General features: G+C 46.1%; 1 protein-coding gene across 1 annotated transcript in view; it reads right to left on the bottom strand.

The window, feature by feature from the left end:
• Nucleotides 1-20,000, bottom strand: part of wdr7 (WD repeat domain 7) — a 111,408-nt gene that overhangs the window by 25,173 nt on the left and 66,235 nt on the right. Inside the window, exons 26-27 of the mRNA XM_030065735.1 lie at nt 12,436-12,663; nt 4,253-4,439 (exon numbers count right to left, since the gene is read on the bottom strand). Of these exons, the coding sequence (XP_029921595.1) occupies nt 4,253-4,439; nt 12,436-12,663 (415 nt within the window). The remainder of the gene's footprint in view (nt 1-4,252; nt 4,440-12,435; nt 12,664-20,000) is intronic.

The raw sequence follows: 20,000 nt of genomic DNA, 5'->3' as shown, positions 1-20,000 counted from the left end.
TTGTTGTCCCTGTGCCGTCTGCCTGACGTCTCGGCTCCTCAGCTGCTTTCAACAATCAGACGGCTTCAGCTTTAACACGCTTCATATTTAGGCTCTGATCTATGTGGAGAGTTAATCTCACAGTCCAATCAGCGTTTCCATTAAAATGAGATTAACGATAATTGAAAATAATTGAAAATGTGTGTTCTCTACAACGGGAGCTTTTTCAAATCTCTGCCCATTGAACAGGGATTATCACACACACACACACACACACACACACACACACACACACGGCTCTGCAGGGAGTGTATTGATGACTGGTTGGAGGATCAGGGACAAAGAGCCCTGCTGCAAGTCAGCTGCATGGAAATAGACCCTCTCTGCGTGTGTGTGTGTGTGTGTGTGTGTGTGTGTGTGTGTGTGTGTGTGTGTCCTGTAGAAAGCCTGTTCTGTGGTTTACATTTAACCTCCTCTCTCTCTCTCTCTCTCTCTCTCTCTCTTTACCTTTCAATCTGCTGGCAATGAATGAATACTAAAACACAGATGTGTGTGTGTGTGTGTGTGTGTGTGTGTGTGTGTGTGTGTTGGCATGTAAACATGCCCCCACCTTATCATAATGCAGTGATATTATTCTGTGTATCCATTGATCAGCCTCCTGCTGTTCACCTCTCAAACAAACTGCACTCATCACACCATGAATTATACATGTGTGTGTGTGTGTGTGAGTGTGTGTGTGTTTGTATGTGTGTGTGAGTGAGAGAGAGTTATAGCGCCACCATGTGGCTGAGAGAAAACAGTTTGGTTTGTTCAAGGCGTGCTGTGAGGACCATGTAGACTCAACTGACAGAGATTTTTAGTTTCCTAACTTTTCTATCATTTCTAGATCTACGTCACACCGATTCTATTCACTCTCTCTTCTGTAAAAACAAACCAGCCACAATGAACTGTGCTGTGTTCTCCTCTCCTCTCCGCTCATGAGGCAATACAACACACACACACACACACACACACAGACACACACACAGACACACACAGACACACACACACACACACACACACACACACACACACACACACACACACACACACTTTACAAGCAGACATATCTGTACTCATTTGAGCGGCTAGCTGAGCTCGAGTTTCAACCTTAATGGGATCAACTCATGTTGGCAGCAGGGAGGAGATCATCACACACACACACACACACACACACACACAGAGAGCAGGAAGGGGGCGCTGTTCTTCCACAGTGAACAGAGCTGTAGCTTTCAGAGTTTCTAGAAAAATCACATCCAACATGTTGATTGGGGGGCAGGAAGCAACGAGGCTGATGGGAAATGTAGTCCTAACGGGTCTGCTGAGACACCTGTCCTGCCTGACGGGTGTCACTACAGGTCATTTCCTGCAGCCACGTCCCGTTGGACAAAACGCTCCGCCTGCAGTGAAACGGCTGCTATGGAGCTCCTCTGGGCGTCGGCCTTTGGGCGGCGGGTGTGTAGCTGTCGGCCAATCACAGCGCAGCACGGGGCCAGACTGATATCACCGCGTCCAATAGGAAGCTATGAAAATCACCGACACGGAAAAAAGGAAGTGTAGCGAGGAGAAACGGCGAGCGGACAAAGCTCCGCCCACAGCGAGAGTGAATGTGGGGTTAGCGCTGAGGAAGAGGAGGAGGATGAAGAGAGAGGTTTTTTTTTTCCCAGCATGGTGACGGTTTCTGTTCACCAGTTTCCAGTTTAAACACTAAACTGAAGAGATCAGTTATCATTTGACCACATCAGATTATTACTGATCATCACTATCAGTGCATCTCTAATGGAAGTATTGATCTGCCAGTGAAATATTGATGTTAAAAACACACAGAATGCACCTTTAACCTGAATACAACAGGAAGTGCATCTTCACCAGCAGCTTCACATCGTTTCTATCAAAGTAAAAGCTTTTGAAAATGTTCAAATACATAAAGAACATGAAACAACATTAACACACACACACACACACACACACACACACACACACAGGTCTCTCTCATGTCAGAGCAACGCAGACATCATTACATCATCATAATGTCCTCCAATCAGATTACAGCCTGATATCCATAACTCAGTGTGTCAGCTCCGAGCCCCATAATCCCTGAGTGTTTCTGAGTGTGTGTGTGTGTGTGTGTGTGTGTGTGTGTGTGTGTGTGAGTGTGTGTGTGTGTGTGTGTGTGTGTGTGTGTGTGTGTGTGTGGACTCAAATGAAGCATACCACTGAAGTGTGTACGTCTGCACTACATCCTCTTACGTCTGGCGAGTCATGAGTGTGTGTGTGTGTGTGTGTGTGTGTGTGTGTCCTGCAGACGGACCAATCAATGGATCAATCGATTGATTTGGGGACACAAACCACAGATGTCTTGTTTATGTGCCAGCCTGTGTTTCCTCTGGGTATGGTAACACTGTGTGTGTGTGTGTGTGTGTGTGTGTGTGTGTGTGTGTGTGTGTGTGTGTGTGTGAGTGTGTGTGTGTACTGGAATTAACTTCATAAACAAAATAAACTTACCTAACAAAACCATTTTCACTGTGCAACAATTAAATGAATAAAAATACATAGAAGTAAATAAAAGTAAATATTTATATACTTTTATATTTATTCATTTATATTTATTTATTTGACTATTATTGTGACGTAGTGACGTGACGTTCTGAAGTTGTGACGTGATGTGATGATGTAACGTTGTGACAATGTAACGTTGTAACATTGTGACGATGTGACAATGTAACGTGACATTGTGACGATGTGATGTTGTGACAATGTGACAATGTAACATTGTGACGTGACGTTATGACGTGACGATGTGACGTTGTGACGTTGTGACTTTGTGACGTTGTAACGATGTGATGATGTGACGTGACGTTGTGACGTAGTGACATTGTGACGATTTGGCGTTGTGACGTAGCGACGTGACGTTGTGACAATGTGGTGTTGTGACCATGTGGCCTTATGACGTAGTGACGATGTGACATTGTGACATGACGATGTGGCGTTGTAACGATGTGGCGTTGTGACGTAGTGACGTGATGATGTGACAATGTGACAATGTCACGTGACGATGTGGCGTTGTGACGTGACGATGTGACGTTCTGCTCAGTCTGAGGGTGTTTGTGCGTTTGAGGCGGGGTCGTTGAGGCGGGGTCTTTGAGGCGGGGTGTTTGTGCGTTTGAGGCGGGGTCGTTGAGGCGGGGTCTTTGAGGCGGGGTCTGTGTGTTTGAGGCGGGGTCTTTGTGCGTTTGAGGCGGGGTCGTTGAGGCGGGGTCTTTGAGGCGGGGTCTTTGAGGTGGGGTCTTTGAGGTGGGGTCTTTGTGCGTTTGAGGCGGGGTCTTTGAGGCGGGGTCTTTGTGCGTTTGAGGCGGGGTCGTTGAGGCGGGGTCGTTGAGGCGGGGTCTTTGAGGTGGGGTCTTTGTGTGTTTGAGGCGGGGTCGTTGAGGCGGGGTCTTTGAGGCGGGGTCTTTGAGGTGGGGTCTTTGTGTGTTTGAGGCGGGGTCTTTGAGGCGGGGTCTTTGTGCGTTTGAGGCGGGGTCGTTGAGGCGGGGTCGTTGAGGCGGGGTCTTTGTGCGTTTGAGGCGGGGTCGTTGAGGCGGGGTCGTTAAGGCGGGGTCGTTGAGGCGGGGTCTTTGAGGTGGGGTCTTTGTGTGTTTGAGGCGGGGTCGTTGAGGCGGGGTCTTTGAGGCGGGGTCTTTGAGGTGGGGTCTTTGTGTGTTTGAGGCGGGGTCGTTGAGGCGGGGTCTTTGAGGCGGGGTCTTTGAGGTGGGGTCTTTGTGTGTTTGAGGCGGGGTCTTTGAGGCGGGGTCTTTGTGCGTTTGAGGCGGGGTCGTTGAGGCGGGGTCGTTGAGGCGGGGTCTTTGTGCGTTTGAGGCGGGGTCGTTGAGGCGGGGTCGTTGAGGCGGGGTCGTTGAGGCGGGGTCTTTGTGCGTTTGAGGCGGGGTCTTTGTGTCTTTGAGGCGGGGTCTGGGTATTTCAGCGACATCAGACCTCAGCTAACAGAGATCCTCAAAATGAACAGATGAGTAACTCTGAGTCGACTTCCATCCAGGAGATCCAGACACCACCGCGTTCCGTACAGCAGCGTATCAGGCAGCCAATCAGACGGCGTTTTCCTCTGATCGGATTGGCTCACAGTCAGAGAGGGAGAGGACGGTGGCCAGCAGGGACACAGACAGACAACAGGAAACAGACTGTGTGTGTGTGTGTGTGTGTGTGTGTGTGTGTGTGTGTGTGTGTGAGGACTCACTTGGCCAGCTGCTTCTCGGCGTCGGCACACAGCTCCAGCAGTCCCATGAGCACCGCCGACACGTCCATATATGGCTCCCAGACGGTGAAGCCTCGGCCAATCAGGTCGATGGCGGTGCGGCGGATGGTGCTGTGGGGGGGCAGCTTGGGGCTGGGAGGCTGCAGCAGCAGGAAGGTCAGCGCCTTACCTGCAAACAACACACACATCAGTACCTGAACACACACACACACACACACACACACACACACACACACACCTGGCCGGCACATTACATCAGCTGAGATTAGATCATCACATCAAAGCAGATCAGATTACAGGAGGTCAGATTAGATCAAACCAGGGACACACAGATTACGAAGACACATTAAGATGACCATCTGATCTAGGATCAGCTCATCACACAGAACATACAGAACATGGAGCAGAACACACAGAACACACAGAACATGGAGCAGAACACTGTCTGTCTGCATCTGAGAGTAAAGTTGATGAAAACTTTACTGTTTGTTTGTTTTCTGTTGTTGTTATTTACTTCCTCTGCTCCTGTTTTCTTCTTCTTCTGCTGTTTGATGTGAAACTCTTAACAACCAGAGGCAAACTTTTCAAAATAAATGTTATAACACATGGCAGCAGAATATTTATGACGCTCAGTGCTCAGTGTGTGTGTGTGTGTGTTAGACAAACAAATAAAAAATAATATGATTGTATTTTTTATTCATATCCCTTTCCTTTGCTGCTGTAATAGCCCCAAATCCAATCAATCAGGGATCAATAAAGCTCGTCGTACTTTTCACAGATAATGTTTATGCTAATCCGTCAGAAAATGAAAAAATAAACAATATTTATAATCGTGCGGTCGCTCTAAAGGTCCTGCAGTCTCCAGACACAAACATAATCTCATCATGTGAATCTCCTGGCATTTCATCATCAGCCCGCCTTAAATGGCAAAGCACCCCCCCCCTTATTGGTTTACACACACACACACACACACACACACACACACACACACACATACACACTCAGCCTATATGGACAGGTCTATGAGCGATATAGCTCCACGCTAACCGTGTTAGCATGGCTGGCGGCCGCCGCTCTGATGCATGGCGGCAGTGACAGATCGGGCGCTAACCGCGTTAGCATCGTCATGCTAGCTCGTTAAGGCTGATAGAGACTGCAGGAGACGGACGGCAGCGCTAACGCGGTTAGCTGCTGTGCTACGGCCGCAGACGACGACACACACACACACACACACACATGCAGTGTGTGTGGTGGTGATGTGTTTTATTACACTGGTGTCCAAAGTGTGGCCCGGGGCCCCCGGGGGCCCCTGGGGGTCTTCCAGGGGCCCCTCAGATTAATTGGACCGACCAGAAGCTGCAGGAACACAGAAGCTGAGAGGATCACCTGAACGGTTTCCTCTCTCTGCTCCGGCTGACCTGAGCTCAGGTGTTCAGCTCAGGGCAGAGAGCAGCTCATCAGCAGAAAGTATTATTTACATTATTAATACAAGATCATGATGGAAGAAGCAATGAGCAGAAAACTGTGCTGCTGTGGAAAGGTCAGATGAGGGATGCTTCTGATTTAATGCTCTCACACATGTAACACTGAACACAAGCCAAACTGCTATTTGACATAATGACGTCATCAGCAAATCAGAAAGAAATGCAAAACATTTGTAAAAAAAAAAAAAAAAAAAAAAAAAAAAAAAAGCAAAAACCAAAATACTAAAAACCAACACTGAAAATCATCACAAAAAAAAAATCATTTTGAAGAAAACTGTATTTGTGCTGATTAGATGATAAAGGTCAGATGAGTGAAGCTGCCTGCTCAGGGTCTGATGGTAAAACCTTAAATGGTAAATGTATAAATAATAATAATCATAATAAAAAAGATTGGCAGCATCTTACAGAAAATGAAATATTCCTGCACTAACAGCTCCACAAAAAAAAACAAAAAGTGAATGACAGGAAACATAGCGGCTGTGAATCGGGACGCTCCTCTCCCTGAATTGATTAATTATTATTGATTATAGTGACGTGCTGTGCTGTCTCCTGTCTCCTGACGGGACGGTCACTCGTTTAGTTTCTCTATTATATTTTTTAATTATTATGTATTTCTTTGATTCCCTTTTAATCTACTTATATATGTTACATATATTTTATATTTTTGTCTTAATTTGATTTATATCTTTTAGATCTTTAGTTTTTATAGCCTATATCGTATTTTAATATATTAATTTGATTTATATAAATTTTTAAATATATTTGTTTGTTATATGTTTCATTTAGTTTTCAGATATTGACTTGATTTATATAGATTTTCAATAGATTTTTTAAATATTTACTTTAATTTGTGCTGTAAGTTGTTAGTTATTTGCAGCGGCGGGTGAGACTGAATGAGCTGCTCATTACAGCAAGAAACATTAACACACAGCTGGAATTAGAGCTGTGTGTGTGTGTGTGGGGGGGGGGGGTCATGTTGCATTAACAGCAATTAGAGATTAGAGGAGGACAGAAAGGAGAGGAAGGAAGAAACTAAGGAAGGAAGGAAGGAAAGTAAAAGGAAAGCAGCTTGAAACAGAGGAGGGACAATTAGAGGGGAGAGGAAGCAGGAAGGAAGGAGGGGAGGAAGGAGAGGAGGAAGGAAGGAGAGGAGGAGGAGCGGAGGTGAAAGGTTGGGGAGGAAGGAAGAAGGTCAGAAGGGAAGGAAGGAAGGAAGAAAAGAAGGAGGGATTGAGTTGAGAAAGTGAAAGGCGAGCAGGAAGAGGAGAAGATGGGGAGAATGAAGAATGAAAACATGAATGTGCTGACAAACTGAGAGCAGATCCAGTCAGGAAATACAGTTTGAGTCTCTCTCTGTCTGTCTCTCTCTCTGTCTGTCTCTCTCTCTGTCTGTCTCTCTCTCTGTCTGTCTCTCTCTCTGAGTGAGGTGTGAAGGTAAAGGGATGAGGCTGTGTGTTGGTGGATGAGAGAGGGATCCCTCAGGTTTTAGAGAGAAGAGAGAACAAAGACGGACAGAAACAGGAAGAGAAGCAACTAAACAAAAAAAACAAAAAAAAAAACAAAAAATTAAAGCTGCAAGCAGCGTTGGTCGGCCCTCACACCGGTGCCGGTCCGCCACGATGTCATTGAAGTGCAGACAATTTATCCATTTTTCCCGTTTGTAAGGGTATTTTTCGGTGCTTTCAGTTGGAAAGAGTTTTGGGCTTTTATTTTGAAAGGCCTAGGACTTCCTAGTGTGTGAGTGACATGAGTACTGCGCCTATACATGAGTACTGGCAGCTGTGTCATGATCAGACCAAAATGCAGGCACACAGAGAAATCCTCATTCAATCCAATAGAGAAATCGATCAAACCCACCCATGTTTGAGGTAACGCCGCTCGGACATCGTTTGAGTTACAGACGCAATTCGAAGTTTAAACGAGGCACAAGACTCGGCTCTATAAATCTTGTATTTACATGATTTTGCTATCTTGTACAGTTTTTGAATTATGGCAGTTTTAGTTTGACTGTTTTTTCTGCTCCCGCTGACGGTTTATAATGGGTGTGTATTGCGGAACTGTCCGTTACCTAGAGTGAGTCACATGAGCGGGCAGAGTGCAGAGGAGAGGACACCAGGGTCCAAAATGGTCGAAAAGTCTTGTCAGCGGCCACAAACTTGTTCCAATTTAAAAATTAATTTCATATTTTTGTGGGAATTTTCGTCCTCTTTCGTGTGGCATAATTTTCGAAGCCGTGCGACGTTTACTTTAGATGCCATGGGCCTAATTAGCGCCAAGTGTGCGCCTGTTTACGCCAAACTCCATGGAAAAAACGACGCTTATAAATCCCAAACGGTTCGAATTAATAATAAACCTTTAACAACTTTTGTTCAGCACTGTATCCTCTTTCATGTATTAGCTTTTTGAGCCGCCACGATTTACGGCCTCGGAGGAGATAAATTTTGTTCAACGCGCAATTTCGGGGCCCGACATTTACTTTGAAAGGCAAATTGCGGACTTCCTGTTGATTTTAGGTGGGGGGGGGTGAGCGCGTGAAATCTCGGCCTTGATGAGACCTACGTTTCGGCGCTGATTTGGTCTTTCTATGACATTGCTGTGGGCCGCAGCGGCCGATTTAGTGTGCCTAGGTGGCGCTAGAGAGCCCATTTTTGCACTTTGGGGGTTCGAGTTGCCATTTTATCGAATTTTTCGCCAGACCTGGGGTGCGTGCCAAATTTGGTGAGTTTTTGAGCATGTTTAGGGGGTCAAATTAAGCGTCAAAGTGGCGTAAGTATAATAATAATAAAAAACAGTACAAAAACAATAGGCCCTCTCTCCGATGGAGGGCGAGGGCCTAAAAAACAGTGACTCCAGAGGAGGACCAGTGGAGGACCAGAGGGGGATCACAGGACCATAGGAGAACTAGAGGAGGACTAGAGGACCAGAGGAGGACCAGAGGACCAGAGGAGGACTAGAGGAGGACCAGAGGAGGACTAAAGGGGGACTAGAGGGGGACCAGAGGAGGACCAGAGGAGGACCAGAGGAGGACCAGAGGAGGACCAGAGGACCAGAGGAGGACTAGAGGAGGACTAGAGGGGGACCAGAGGAGGACCAGAGGAGGACCAGAGGAGGACTAGAGGGGGACTAGAGGGGGACTAGAGGGGGACCAGAGGAGGCCCAGAGGAGGACCAGAGGACCAGAGAAGGACTTGAGGAGGACTAGAGGGGGACCAGAGGAGGACCAGAGGAGGACCAGAGGAGGACCAGAGGAGGACCAGAGGAGGACCAGAGGACTAGAGGAGGACTAGAGGAGGACCAGAGGAGGACCAGAGGAGGACCAGAGGACTAGAGGAGGACTAGAGGAGGACCAGAGGAGGACCAGAGGAGGACCAGAGGACTAGAGGAGGACCAGAGGAGGACCAGAGGAGGACCAGAGGAGGACTAGAGGAGGACCAGAGGAGGACCAGAGGAGGACCGGAGGACCAGAGGAGGACTAGAGGAGGACCAGAGGAGGACCAGAGGAGGACCGGCAGTCCCCCCCACAGGTTCAGCACGGCGGCTCCCAGGTGTTTGCGTGTTGTGAGAGCAGACTGTGTTTACGCTGCATCAGTGATCACATCTCCACTGCATCATCCATCCATCATCCAGCCATCCTTCATCCATCCATTTCTTCCCTTTTCCCATCTTCCCCTGCACCCCACCTCCCCACCCCGTATGAAAACATCAATCTATACTGTACATTACTGTACCCCCCCCACACACACACACCACCACCACCACCACCACCCTGGTGGACAGCTCTCATTCATCAAACACACACACACACACACACACACACACACACACACACACACACACACACACACACACACACACACTGCTCTGTATGCCAGCAACAACAATCCATCTTTCAATTTCATAACTGGGTGGGGGGGTGGGGGGTGCAGATGGAGAGACTGCAGACTGAGGGAGAACGTGGAGAACGTGGAGAACGTGTGTGAGGTAGAACGTACAGCAGAACCCAGACGGAGAAAAAGGAGGCGGAGTCACAGAGGAAGGAAATCAAAGCGGCGCTCGTTTCCAGTCGGCCATGATGAGCCGCCTGGACTGTTCCTGAGGGGGGGAGGAGCTTAAAGGGGCGTGACCCTTACAGGCCTTAAAGGTACAGCCGGTCACTGAGCTCCAGACGCCCGTCTCATCATTTGTCTTGGAGGTCCTGATAAGAAAATATGTTTTTGTTTGCACTGAATATCAAAGAGATGAGATTATAACATCGAGTGAAGATGATCACTCAGGCTTTTTTGTCAAGTCATTTCTACTAACTTCATTTACAGCAAAAATTAATCCTTTCAAACCTGAGAATTTTTTCCCCCAAAAAAGTATCAGAAAAAAGGTGATTAGCAACAAAAATTTCCCAGAACACTGGGAAAAAAACAGCAAATTACATGAAAATGTGCACAAAAATATAAGAAAACTATACTCATAATTATTAAATCAATATATTTAAAGGACAGATCACTAATGATGGACTATATTTTTTATGGCTGCATTGAGACACCTTTCATTTAAACATTTAAACTAGTCATTTGGCGCAGGGCCCCCTGTAGGACCTTCAGGACCCCAGGGGGCCGCGGACCCCACTTTGAAAACCAGCACTCTGGTCTTCCTCAGTGAAAAAATCAAACAAAAACAAACACTGGCCGACTTTACACAGAGTTAAAGGAGAGGCTACTATTCAACTGTGTGTGTGTGTGTGTGTGTGTGCGTGTGTGTGCGTGTGTGTGTGCGTGTGTGTGTGCACGCTCCACAGGCCTGACCGCAGCACACAGGTGAGCCGGCCGCTGCACACAGGTCCAGCTAAGCGCATCACGCTCCACAGCCTATCAGTGGGTCTCCAGGATCTGTCGCCGGGCGGATCCCCCCCCCCGGGCAGCCAATCAGGGCTCAGGAGCAGCGGGATGGAAGAGAAGGTCTGCTTAGTGCAGGTTTGATGCCCAACAAGGTACAGCACCCCGGGCACAGCGTGGCACGGGCCGGGCTAAGCCCCTCCGTGTGAGTGTGTGTGTGTGTGTGTGTGTGTGTGTGTGTGTGTGTGTGTGTGTGAGTGTGTGAGTGTGTGTGTGTGTGTGTGTCAAGCTCCTTAAGGTGTCAGGCTTGGTGGGTGAAAATCAATTCCGTGTCTCTCCTGAACTCTAATCCGACGCTCAAGTTTCTACTTAGCAACTTGTGTAGTTGCGTGTGTTTGAAAAGCAGTGGCCTGGGGCCCTGAGGGGGGCCGCCGCGCGCTCGCCACGGGTCCCACAGCCGACCTGACGGAGCGGCGCCGCCCTCACACAGCGGCGTGATGATCATTACCTGCAGCCGAGTGTGTTGAAACCATAGAAACAGAACAGGTAGAGGCGAGTATTTCCAGGTGGCTCCTGTTGCCATGGCAACAGCTGTAAAGATTCAACTGATGTCACGGCGTCAGCAGAAGAGTTTGTTTACATCAGGAGCAGAGAGCGAGCTACACCAGGGCTTTAACACTGTCACCTGTGATATTCCTGTGATATTCCTGATATTCCTGTAATATTCCTGTGATATTCCTGATATTCCTGTAATATTCCTGTGATATTCCTGTGATATTCCTATGATATTCTTGTGATATTCCTGTGATATTCCTGTCATTCCTCAGTTGCTGTGATTTGTCTGTAATGTTCCCACTGGACATGTGTTTTTTCTTGCAGAAGGCCTATAAAGTAAACTAGTGAGGTCAGTAACGCTGAGGTGAATGTGTGCAGCCGCACAGTGCAACACAAACAAACACACAAAGCCTCCTGTACGCATATATTTATAAGTTAAATTATATATATTATATAAAATGTTTTCTATAAGGCTGGACAATTATATTAAAAATTATCTATTTTATAAATATGTTGTATATATCTTTTTCTGATGTATTTAATTCTACATACATTCTGTGCAAAGGTGTTCAAAAGGTGAGAGGTCGATAGATATTCTATAGATATATTTTAGTATATTTTATTTTTTATTGCACTTACAGGGCATGCAAAGGGTTTTTCTTTTTGTATTGATCTACTTCATTTATTTTGTGACTTGTGTTTAATCATTTTTCTAAAGATAGATATTTGCCTCTTCTGGTGTGTTTTGGTAGGTTTTGTGTAGCTCTGCTGTTGTTGCTGTGTTCCTGTGTGTTGTGCTGCTGCTGGAACACAACAATTCACCAGTTTGGGATCAATAGTACATCCATCCATCCATCCATCCATCCATCCAAAGCATCCTCACAGTGATTCGGACAGAGCGTGCTCCCTGGCTCGCTGTGTCAGGTAGCCTCAGTACCTCAGGAAAACAAACCCCTAAAGCAGGTGTGTGTGTGAGCTGTTTTTATTTCCTGTGTGTCCCACGCTCATGTTGAGCCACGTGTCCCAGCACCTCAGCAGACATGATGAGCTATGAGGGAGGTAAGGGGGGCTTGAGGACAGGGACAGGCTGTTGATGGAGACTCTTGAGCTTCTTTTGGACGAATGCTGAGAGAAAAATTATTCTCAGATTTCTGACATTAATCTCAAAAACAAATTTTTATTTTTTTTTTTTCTTCTGTGGTCCCAATGAACGCTCTTCCATAAGAAGTATGTTGCTGTCTTGTGTGTTTTTGCAGATGTGTGTCTATGTGTGTGTGTGTGTGTATTTCCTCAGTACTTACATGTGTGTCTGGCCAGGGAGTAGTTGGACGACCCGCCACTGGTCGGGCCGAAGCCCTCGGGCACCTGGCCGCCGGTCCGAGCCCGGGCCGCGCCCTTTGGAGGCTCAATCTCGGCGCCGAACTCGGCCCCGATGACGCCAAGCAGCACGATGGCGGTGGCCTGTTTCCTCCGCTCCTCGTACGAGTTGGAGATCTTCTTGGCGTTGGGAGGAAGGTTAGACAGGCAGCCTGGGAGAGAGACAGAGAGAGAGAAAGACAGAGAGAGAGAGAGAGAGAGAGAGAGAGAGAGAGAGAGTGAGAGAGAGAGAGAGAGAGACAGAGAGAGAGAGAGAAAGAGACAGAGAGAGAGAGACAGGAAGTTGACTCGTCTGAGTTGCTGCTGAAACGGGAAAAGTCTCTGGAGGAAACTGAGCCTCATTTGGTTTTATTTCAGACTTTTTCCACAACATGATTTCTTCTCAGGTTTTTCTTGTCAGGATTATTATTATTTTTTTAAATTAATTGTAATTAAGTGTAATTGTTTTACACTTGCGCTGCTGTCACGTTATTGCACATACACTACTCACAAAAAGTTAGGGATATTCGGCTTTCGGGTGAAATTTCAGGATGAACCTAAAATGCATTCTAACCTTTACAGGTGAACTTAATGTGACCTTCTGTAAACTTTTGAATGCACATATCCAACTGTTCAGTGTTTCAGTACTTTTTGCACAAGTTGCTGTTCTCTAACAAGGAGTTTAACGGCAAAATTCACATCAGGTGTTTGATGCTCCAGCTCATCGAGGTCGTATCATTAGGGAACGGCTGCTGGAGACTGGGGTACCTCAGATGGAGTGGCCTGCACTTTCTCCAGACCTGCATTCCATAGAAAACCTATGGGATCAGCTGAGTCGCCGTGTAGAGGCTCGGAGCTCTGTACCCCAGAACCTCAATGTCCTGAGGGCCGCCCTTCAAGAAGAGTGGGATGCCATGCCTCAGCAGACAATAAGTCGACTTGTGAACAGCATGAGACGTCGCTGTCAAGCTGTAATTGATGCTCAAGGGCACATGACAAGTTATTGAGACATTGACATTTTTTGTTGTGGTATATCCACCACTGTTGTTGGCTTTTGTTTCAAGAAATTGTTTGAGATGAGGAAATCACCAGTGTATGCTTCTACTTAAATGCCCTACTTTCATGATATAATATCACTGTAGCGTGAACTTTTTATATTTTCCATAAATTTCACCCAAAAGCCAAATATCCCTAACTTTTTGTGAGTAGTGTATAAAGTACAGAGACACCCTGGCGGCTGTGGAGTCTCAGCCTGAAAACACCACAGACGCACTTTCACCAAAACCTCAAACACAAACTACAGAAACGCTGAGCAGACATATTTAGTTTGAACCTTTTGGTCTGGACACTTCAGACTTTTTTAAGACATATTCTACCTTGAATCCAGTGAATCTGACAGCATCACTTTGTAACTCAGGTCATTTCAAAATAAAACGTCTCTTAATTTCATCTTAATTTCTCTGCAACAGCAGAGCCTCAGACGACCTGCAGCAGGCGGAGGCTCACAAATCATGTTGATGTGCTGCAGCTCCGAGTGGCTTTCTTTAAGCTTTTGTCAGGGACACACACACACACACACACACACACACACACACACACACACACACACACACGCCTCACACTGATTTTCTTTTTAAAATTTCTTTTCAGGCCGAGCTGCTGCAAACAGCAGGACTCTGTCTCTCCAACTGAACAGGCACACTTCTATTGTCCTGGATTAACACACACACACACACACACACACACACACTCACAGGCTCACTTCACACTGTCCTGCTGTAAGCCATTAGTTACAGTGCACACACACCCACACACACCCCCACACACACACACACACACAGAATCCCAGTGAGGGTTGTGTTCAAAGACCTCTGGAAGATTTTGGCCACGTGCAACAAGGAGGAAACCTTTGTTATACGTGTGTGTGTGTGTGTGTGTGTGTGTGTGTGTGTGTGTGTGTGTGTGTGTGTGTGTGTGTGTGAGTGTGAGTGTGTGTGAGTGCGAGAGAGAGAGGCCTGTGCTTCATAAGTAATGGGCGTGTCTGTCCATTGTCCACCAAGACAGCCCCAAAATCATCCCCCTTTTGTGTGTGTGTGTGTGTGTGTGTGTGAGTGAGTATGTGTGTGTGTGTGTGTGTGTGTGTGTGTGTGTGTGTAACATGGACTACACAGATACACAGCAGGGAGCTGCTGCCTGGTAAGAAATACATGAGTGTGTGGGTATAAAAGGAAAAGAGACAAAGAAAGTGTGTGTGTTCGAGAGAGAGAGAGAGAGAGAGAGAGAGAGAGAGTGTGTGTGTGTGTGTGTGTGTGTGTTTCTATGAGTTACACAGTAGGGGATGAGAGCTCCTTACACACCTTGGATCAAAGGCCCAATAAAGACTACATAAAAACTCTGTGTGTGTGTGTGTGTGTGTGTGTGTGTGTGTGAGAGAGAGAAAGAGAGAGAGAGAGAGAGAGAGAGAGAGAGAGTGTGTATGTGTGTGTGCGTGCCCCTCCTCTCACTCCTGCTCCCCTATTCTCTCTCTCTCTCTCTGGATGGGTGAGCACAGCGCTGTTATGGATTTCTATTGCACTGGAACAAGCATGCGCACACACACACACACACACACACACACACACACACACACACACACACACACACACACACACAGCAGAGCGAGGGCTGGATCAATAGAGTCTGTACCTTCAGTTCATCTCCAACCTGCAGCTGCTTCACTTTCTGCTCCTGACCTCAACTTTCACCACAACTCACTCACTCACTCACTGCTTTACTGACTCACTCACTCACTCACTGCTTTACTGACTCACTCACTCACTCACTGCTTTACTGACTCACTCACTCACTCACTCACTGCTTTACTGACTCACTCACTCACTGCTTTACTGACTCACTCACTCACTGCTTTACTGACTCACTCACTCACTCACTCACTGCTTTACTGACTCACTCACTCACTCACTGCTTTACTGACTCACTCACTCACTGCTTTACTGACTCACTCACTGCTTTACTCACTCACTCACTGCTTTACTCACTCACTCACTCACTCACTGCTTTACTGACTCACTCACTCACTCACTGCTTTACTCACTCACTCACTGCTTTACTGACTCAATCACTCACTCACTCACTGCTTTACTGACTCAATCACTCACTCACTCACTGCTTTACTGACTCACTCACTGCTTTACTGACTCACTCACTGCTTTACTGACTCACTCACTCACTGCTTTACTGACTCACTCACTGCTTTACTGACTGACTCACTCACTGTTTTACTGACTCACTCACTCACTCACTGCTTTACTGACTCACTCACTGCTTTACTGACTCAATCACTGCTTTACTGACTGACTCACTGCTTTACTGACTGACTCACTCACTGCTTTACTGACTCACTCACTCACTCACTGCTTTACTGACTCACTCACAGCTTTACTGACTCACTCACTGCTTTACTGACTCAATCACTCACTCACTCACTGCTTTACTGACTCACTCACTCACTGCTTTACTGACTCACTCACTCACTGCTTTACTGACTGACTCACTCACTGCTTTACTGACTCACTCACTCACTCACTGCTTTACTGACTCACTCACAGCTTTACTGACTCACTCACTGCTTTACTGACTCAATCACTCACTCACTCACTGCTTTACTGACTCACTCACTCACTGCTTTACTGACTCACTCACTCACTGCTTTACTGACTCACTCACTCACTGCTTCACTCACTCACTCACTCACTCACTCACTGCTTTACTGACTCACTCACTGCTTTACTGACTCACTCACTGCTTTACTCACTCACTCACTACTTTACTGAGTCACACACTGCTTTATTGAGTCACTCACTGCTTTACTGACTCACTCACTCACTGCTTTACTCACTCACTCACTACTTTACTGAGTCACACACTGCTTTACTGACTCACTCACTGCTTTACTGACTCACTCACTGCTTTACTGACTGACTCACTCACTGCTTTACTGACTCACTCACTCACTCACTGCTTTACTGACTCACTCACAGCTTTACTGACTCACTCACTGCTTTACTGACTCAATCACTCACTCACTCACTGCTTTACTGACTCACTCACTCACTGCTTTACTGACTCACTCACTCACTGCTTTACTGACTCACTCACTCACTGCTTCACTCACTCACTCACTCACTCACTGCTTTACTGACTCACTCACTGCTTTACTGACTCACTCACTGCTTTACTCACTCACTCACTACTTTACTGAGTCACACACTGCTTTATTGAGTCACTCACTGCTTTACTGACTCACTCACTCACTGCTTTACTCACTCATTCACTCACTGCTTTACTGAATCACTCACTTACTGCTTTACTGACTCACTCACTCACTGCTTTACTGACTCACTCACTGCTTTACTGAATCACTCACTCACTGCTTTACTGACTCACTCACTGCTTTAATCACTCAGTCACTGCTTTAATCACTCACTGCTTTACTGACTCACTCACTCACTGCTTTAATCACTCACTGCTTTACTGACTCACTCACTGCTTTACTGACTCAGTCACTGCTTTACTGACTCACTCACTCACTGCTTTACTGACTCACTCACTCACTGCTTTACTGACTCACTCACTGCTTTACTGACTCACTCACTGCTTTACTCACTCACTCACTCACTGCTTTACTCACTCACTCACTCACTCACTGCTTTACTCACTCACTCACTCACTCACTGCTTTACTGAATCACTCACTCATGCTTTACTCACTCACTCACTGCTTTACTGACACACTCACTCACTGCTTTACTGACTGACTCACTGCTTTACTGACTCACTTACTGACTGCTTCACTGACTCACTTACTGACTGCTTTACTGACTCACTCACTGCTTTACTGACTCACTTACTGACTGCTTTACTGACTCACTCATTCACTGCTTTACTGACTCACTCACTGCTTTATCCATCCTTTATCCATTCATCCATTCATTCACTCCCAGGATCTCACTTGCTTTTTCAGAGGAGTGTGGGCGGAGCAGAGCGTTTCAGAGGAGTGTGGGCGGAGCTTCAGCGGCGGCGCTAACAGCAGCAGCCACTTCAGCCACTACAGAGGCTGTTCAGATCAGCCTGAAGCCTCGTTACTGATAATTACAGTTTGGCATCAGACTGTTTTCTGGGTCTGAGGCTGTGAATTAAAGTTGATGTTGTTTCTGTTTACCTGCTGCTTTTGTAACACCTGGGAGCAGCTAGTGTTAGTGTTAGCGTTAGCTCCCTCAGACTGACCTGTGGATTTTTAAAAGTAAAAGAAAGATTTTAAAGGAAACTGGTTTCTCCCAGAGCTGCTGAGCGAGACATCTCACTTCCTGGATATCTGCACATGCTCAGTGCAACTCGGGCGGCGAGCAGACAGAGAAAACAGGAGCTGGGAGGAAATCTGGCCGAGTCTGAGTGAGCGGTGACGAGGCGGCTGGCGAGCTCCCCTCCCCCATATTTCCATAGCATATCCTGCTCCTGGATGTAATGGGATTGCTAAAGGCCAGCTGTCATTTGGAAGAAGGCCCGGCGGCCAGGACTGATAAATGGATTACTGATGGCATCCATCCCCGAGGCCAGACTGGGCCAGTAGATAACAGAATTAGAGATAGACTCCCCGGCCAGAATCACTAAAAAGTTTAGATTTACAGAGAGAAATAAAGTGGAGCGAGGCGGACACTGACAGCAGCCAGCAGAAATAAATTCAAGATGTTTGAAGAGCTTTTCCAAGGCAAGCTGGAGGAGAATTTCAGAGCAGTTTAAAGGCCGAGCACGGCGGCTGCACCTGAAGGACGTCTGAGACTCCCCGACACAACATGACTTATCACAGATCAATGCAGCCACAGCCTCTCAGAGCGCTCAGCCACTCTCACATGAAAACATATTCTGCTTGGTGGTGAAATTAAAACATAATCACTCCTGCAGATTTCTGTGTGCTAGCGATGTGTGGTGAACTAACCCTTTAAAACCCAGATTTCTCTCAAAGACATGAAGCCAAAAAAGAGCAAACCAGCCAAAAAATACTGGAGCATTAGCAAAAGACAACAAAACAAAACAAAACAAAACCATAAAATTTGAAAAAACACTACACTTCTACTAAGACAACTACACTTATATTTGTAAAATTATATATTTAAACATCAGAAAAAAATGCATTAAATAACATAAAACAAACACAATTATTTTAAAAAACAGCAAAACAAACACTCCAAAGACAGCAACAATTACCCCAAAATGATCAAATATTTATCAGATATTTATTTGTAAATATTTATAATTTATCTTTACAAAATGCCAAGCAAACAAACTCTGTGATCATTAAATTACATCACAGCTCAGAGGCTGGGGGGCTTTTTAAGGATTTTTAAAGCCTTCAGACTGACATCAGCTCCTTTAAAGGCCTCAAATTCAGATTATTTCAGACTTTTAAATAATAATTCAAGATTATTTAAGACTGTCAGATGTTTAAGGCCTTAACTTCAGACCGAGTCTTGATGATTATGATAATAATTTTGATGATAAGTTCAGTGGGCTTTAGTTCTCTGGGCCCTGGGACTCCGGACAGGATGAACAGGTTTTTTTTTGCTGATTATGTAAAACCGCGTGTCTTACGGAGTTGTTGTTTTATTTTTTTTGTGTGTGTCCGGGCGGCGTCGGGGTTTTGTGACTTCCTGTTGGAGCGTCCCCTCAGGCCGCCGCTCGCCTCGCGGACGCTGATTGATTTTTGAAGCCGATCGATCCTCTACCTTCTCGACCGGCAGATCTATTATAATGACATTGAATCTAAATCCTATTTGGTGGGCGACCCGCTCCCAAACGTAACCCAATAAACTAAAGAGGGACGGCCGACCCCCTCCCCCGGTCCCCCGCGGCCCCGCCCCCTCGCCGCCGCTCACACGTCGCCTCCGCTCGGATAAATCTGCAGAAAAACAGGATGGATTGGGATAAAGAAAAAAGCTTTCTGGCTGAAATGATATTATCCTCCGAGGCAGCGATCAATTAAAAAGGGCAGCAGGACTTAATGCAGCAACCTGAGGAGCAACAAGTAAACAACAAACAACAAACAACACACAGCAGAGAGGAGCTCCTGTGTGTCTGATCCACTCTCTGTTACATTTATTAGCAATAAAAAAATACAGATTATTTCCTGAACTTGCAGTATTTAACCCTGTGAAACCCAGGACATCAGGACATTTTATTTTGAAATGTGTTATTTAACACCCTAAACAATATTCCCCTCATTACTTCAAAAACAATTTAGAACAATAAATAAACTCTAATAGATACCTTGGACGACAGAAGATATCTGAAAAAGGAAAGAAGAGGGGAAAGAAACAGACATGTCTGACCTTTTAGAACAAAAGACAGAAAAAAGAATGAAATAAAGGTGATATGTTTATGAAAACAATGAAAAAAAATTGAGATGAATTAAATACTATCTAGACAAAGTTTAAAATATGTCTAAAATAAATGTT

This window comes from Myripristis murdjan, chromosome 12 (genome assembly GCF_902150065.1).
Source record: "Myripristis murdjan chromosome 12, fMyrMur1.1, whole genome shotgun sequence".
Classification (NCBI taxonomy): domain Eukaryota; kingdom Metazoa; phylum Chordata; class Actinopteri; order Holocentriformes; family Holocentridae; genus Myripristis; species Myripristis murdjan.
Note: the sequence above shows the minus strand (reverse complement) of the source record. Positions and strands in the feature narration are given on the sequence as shown.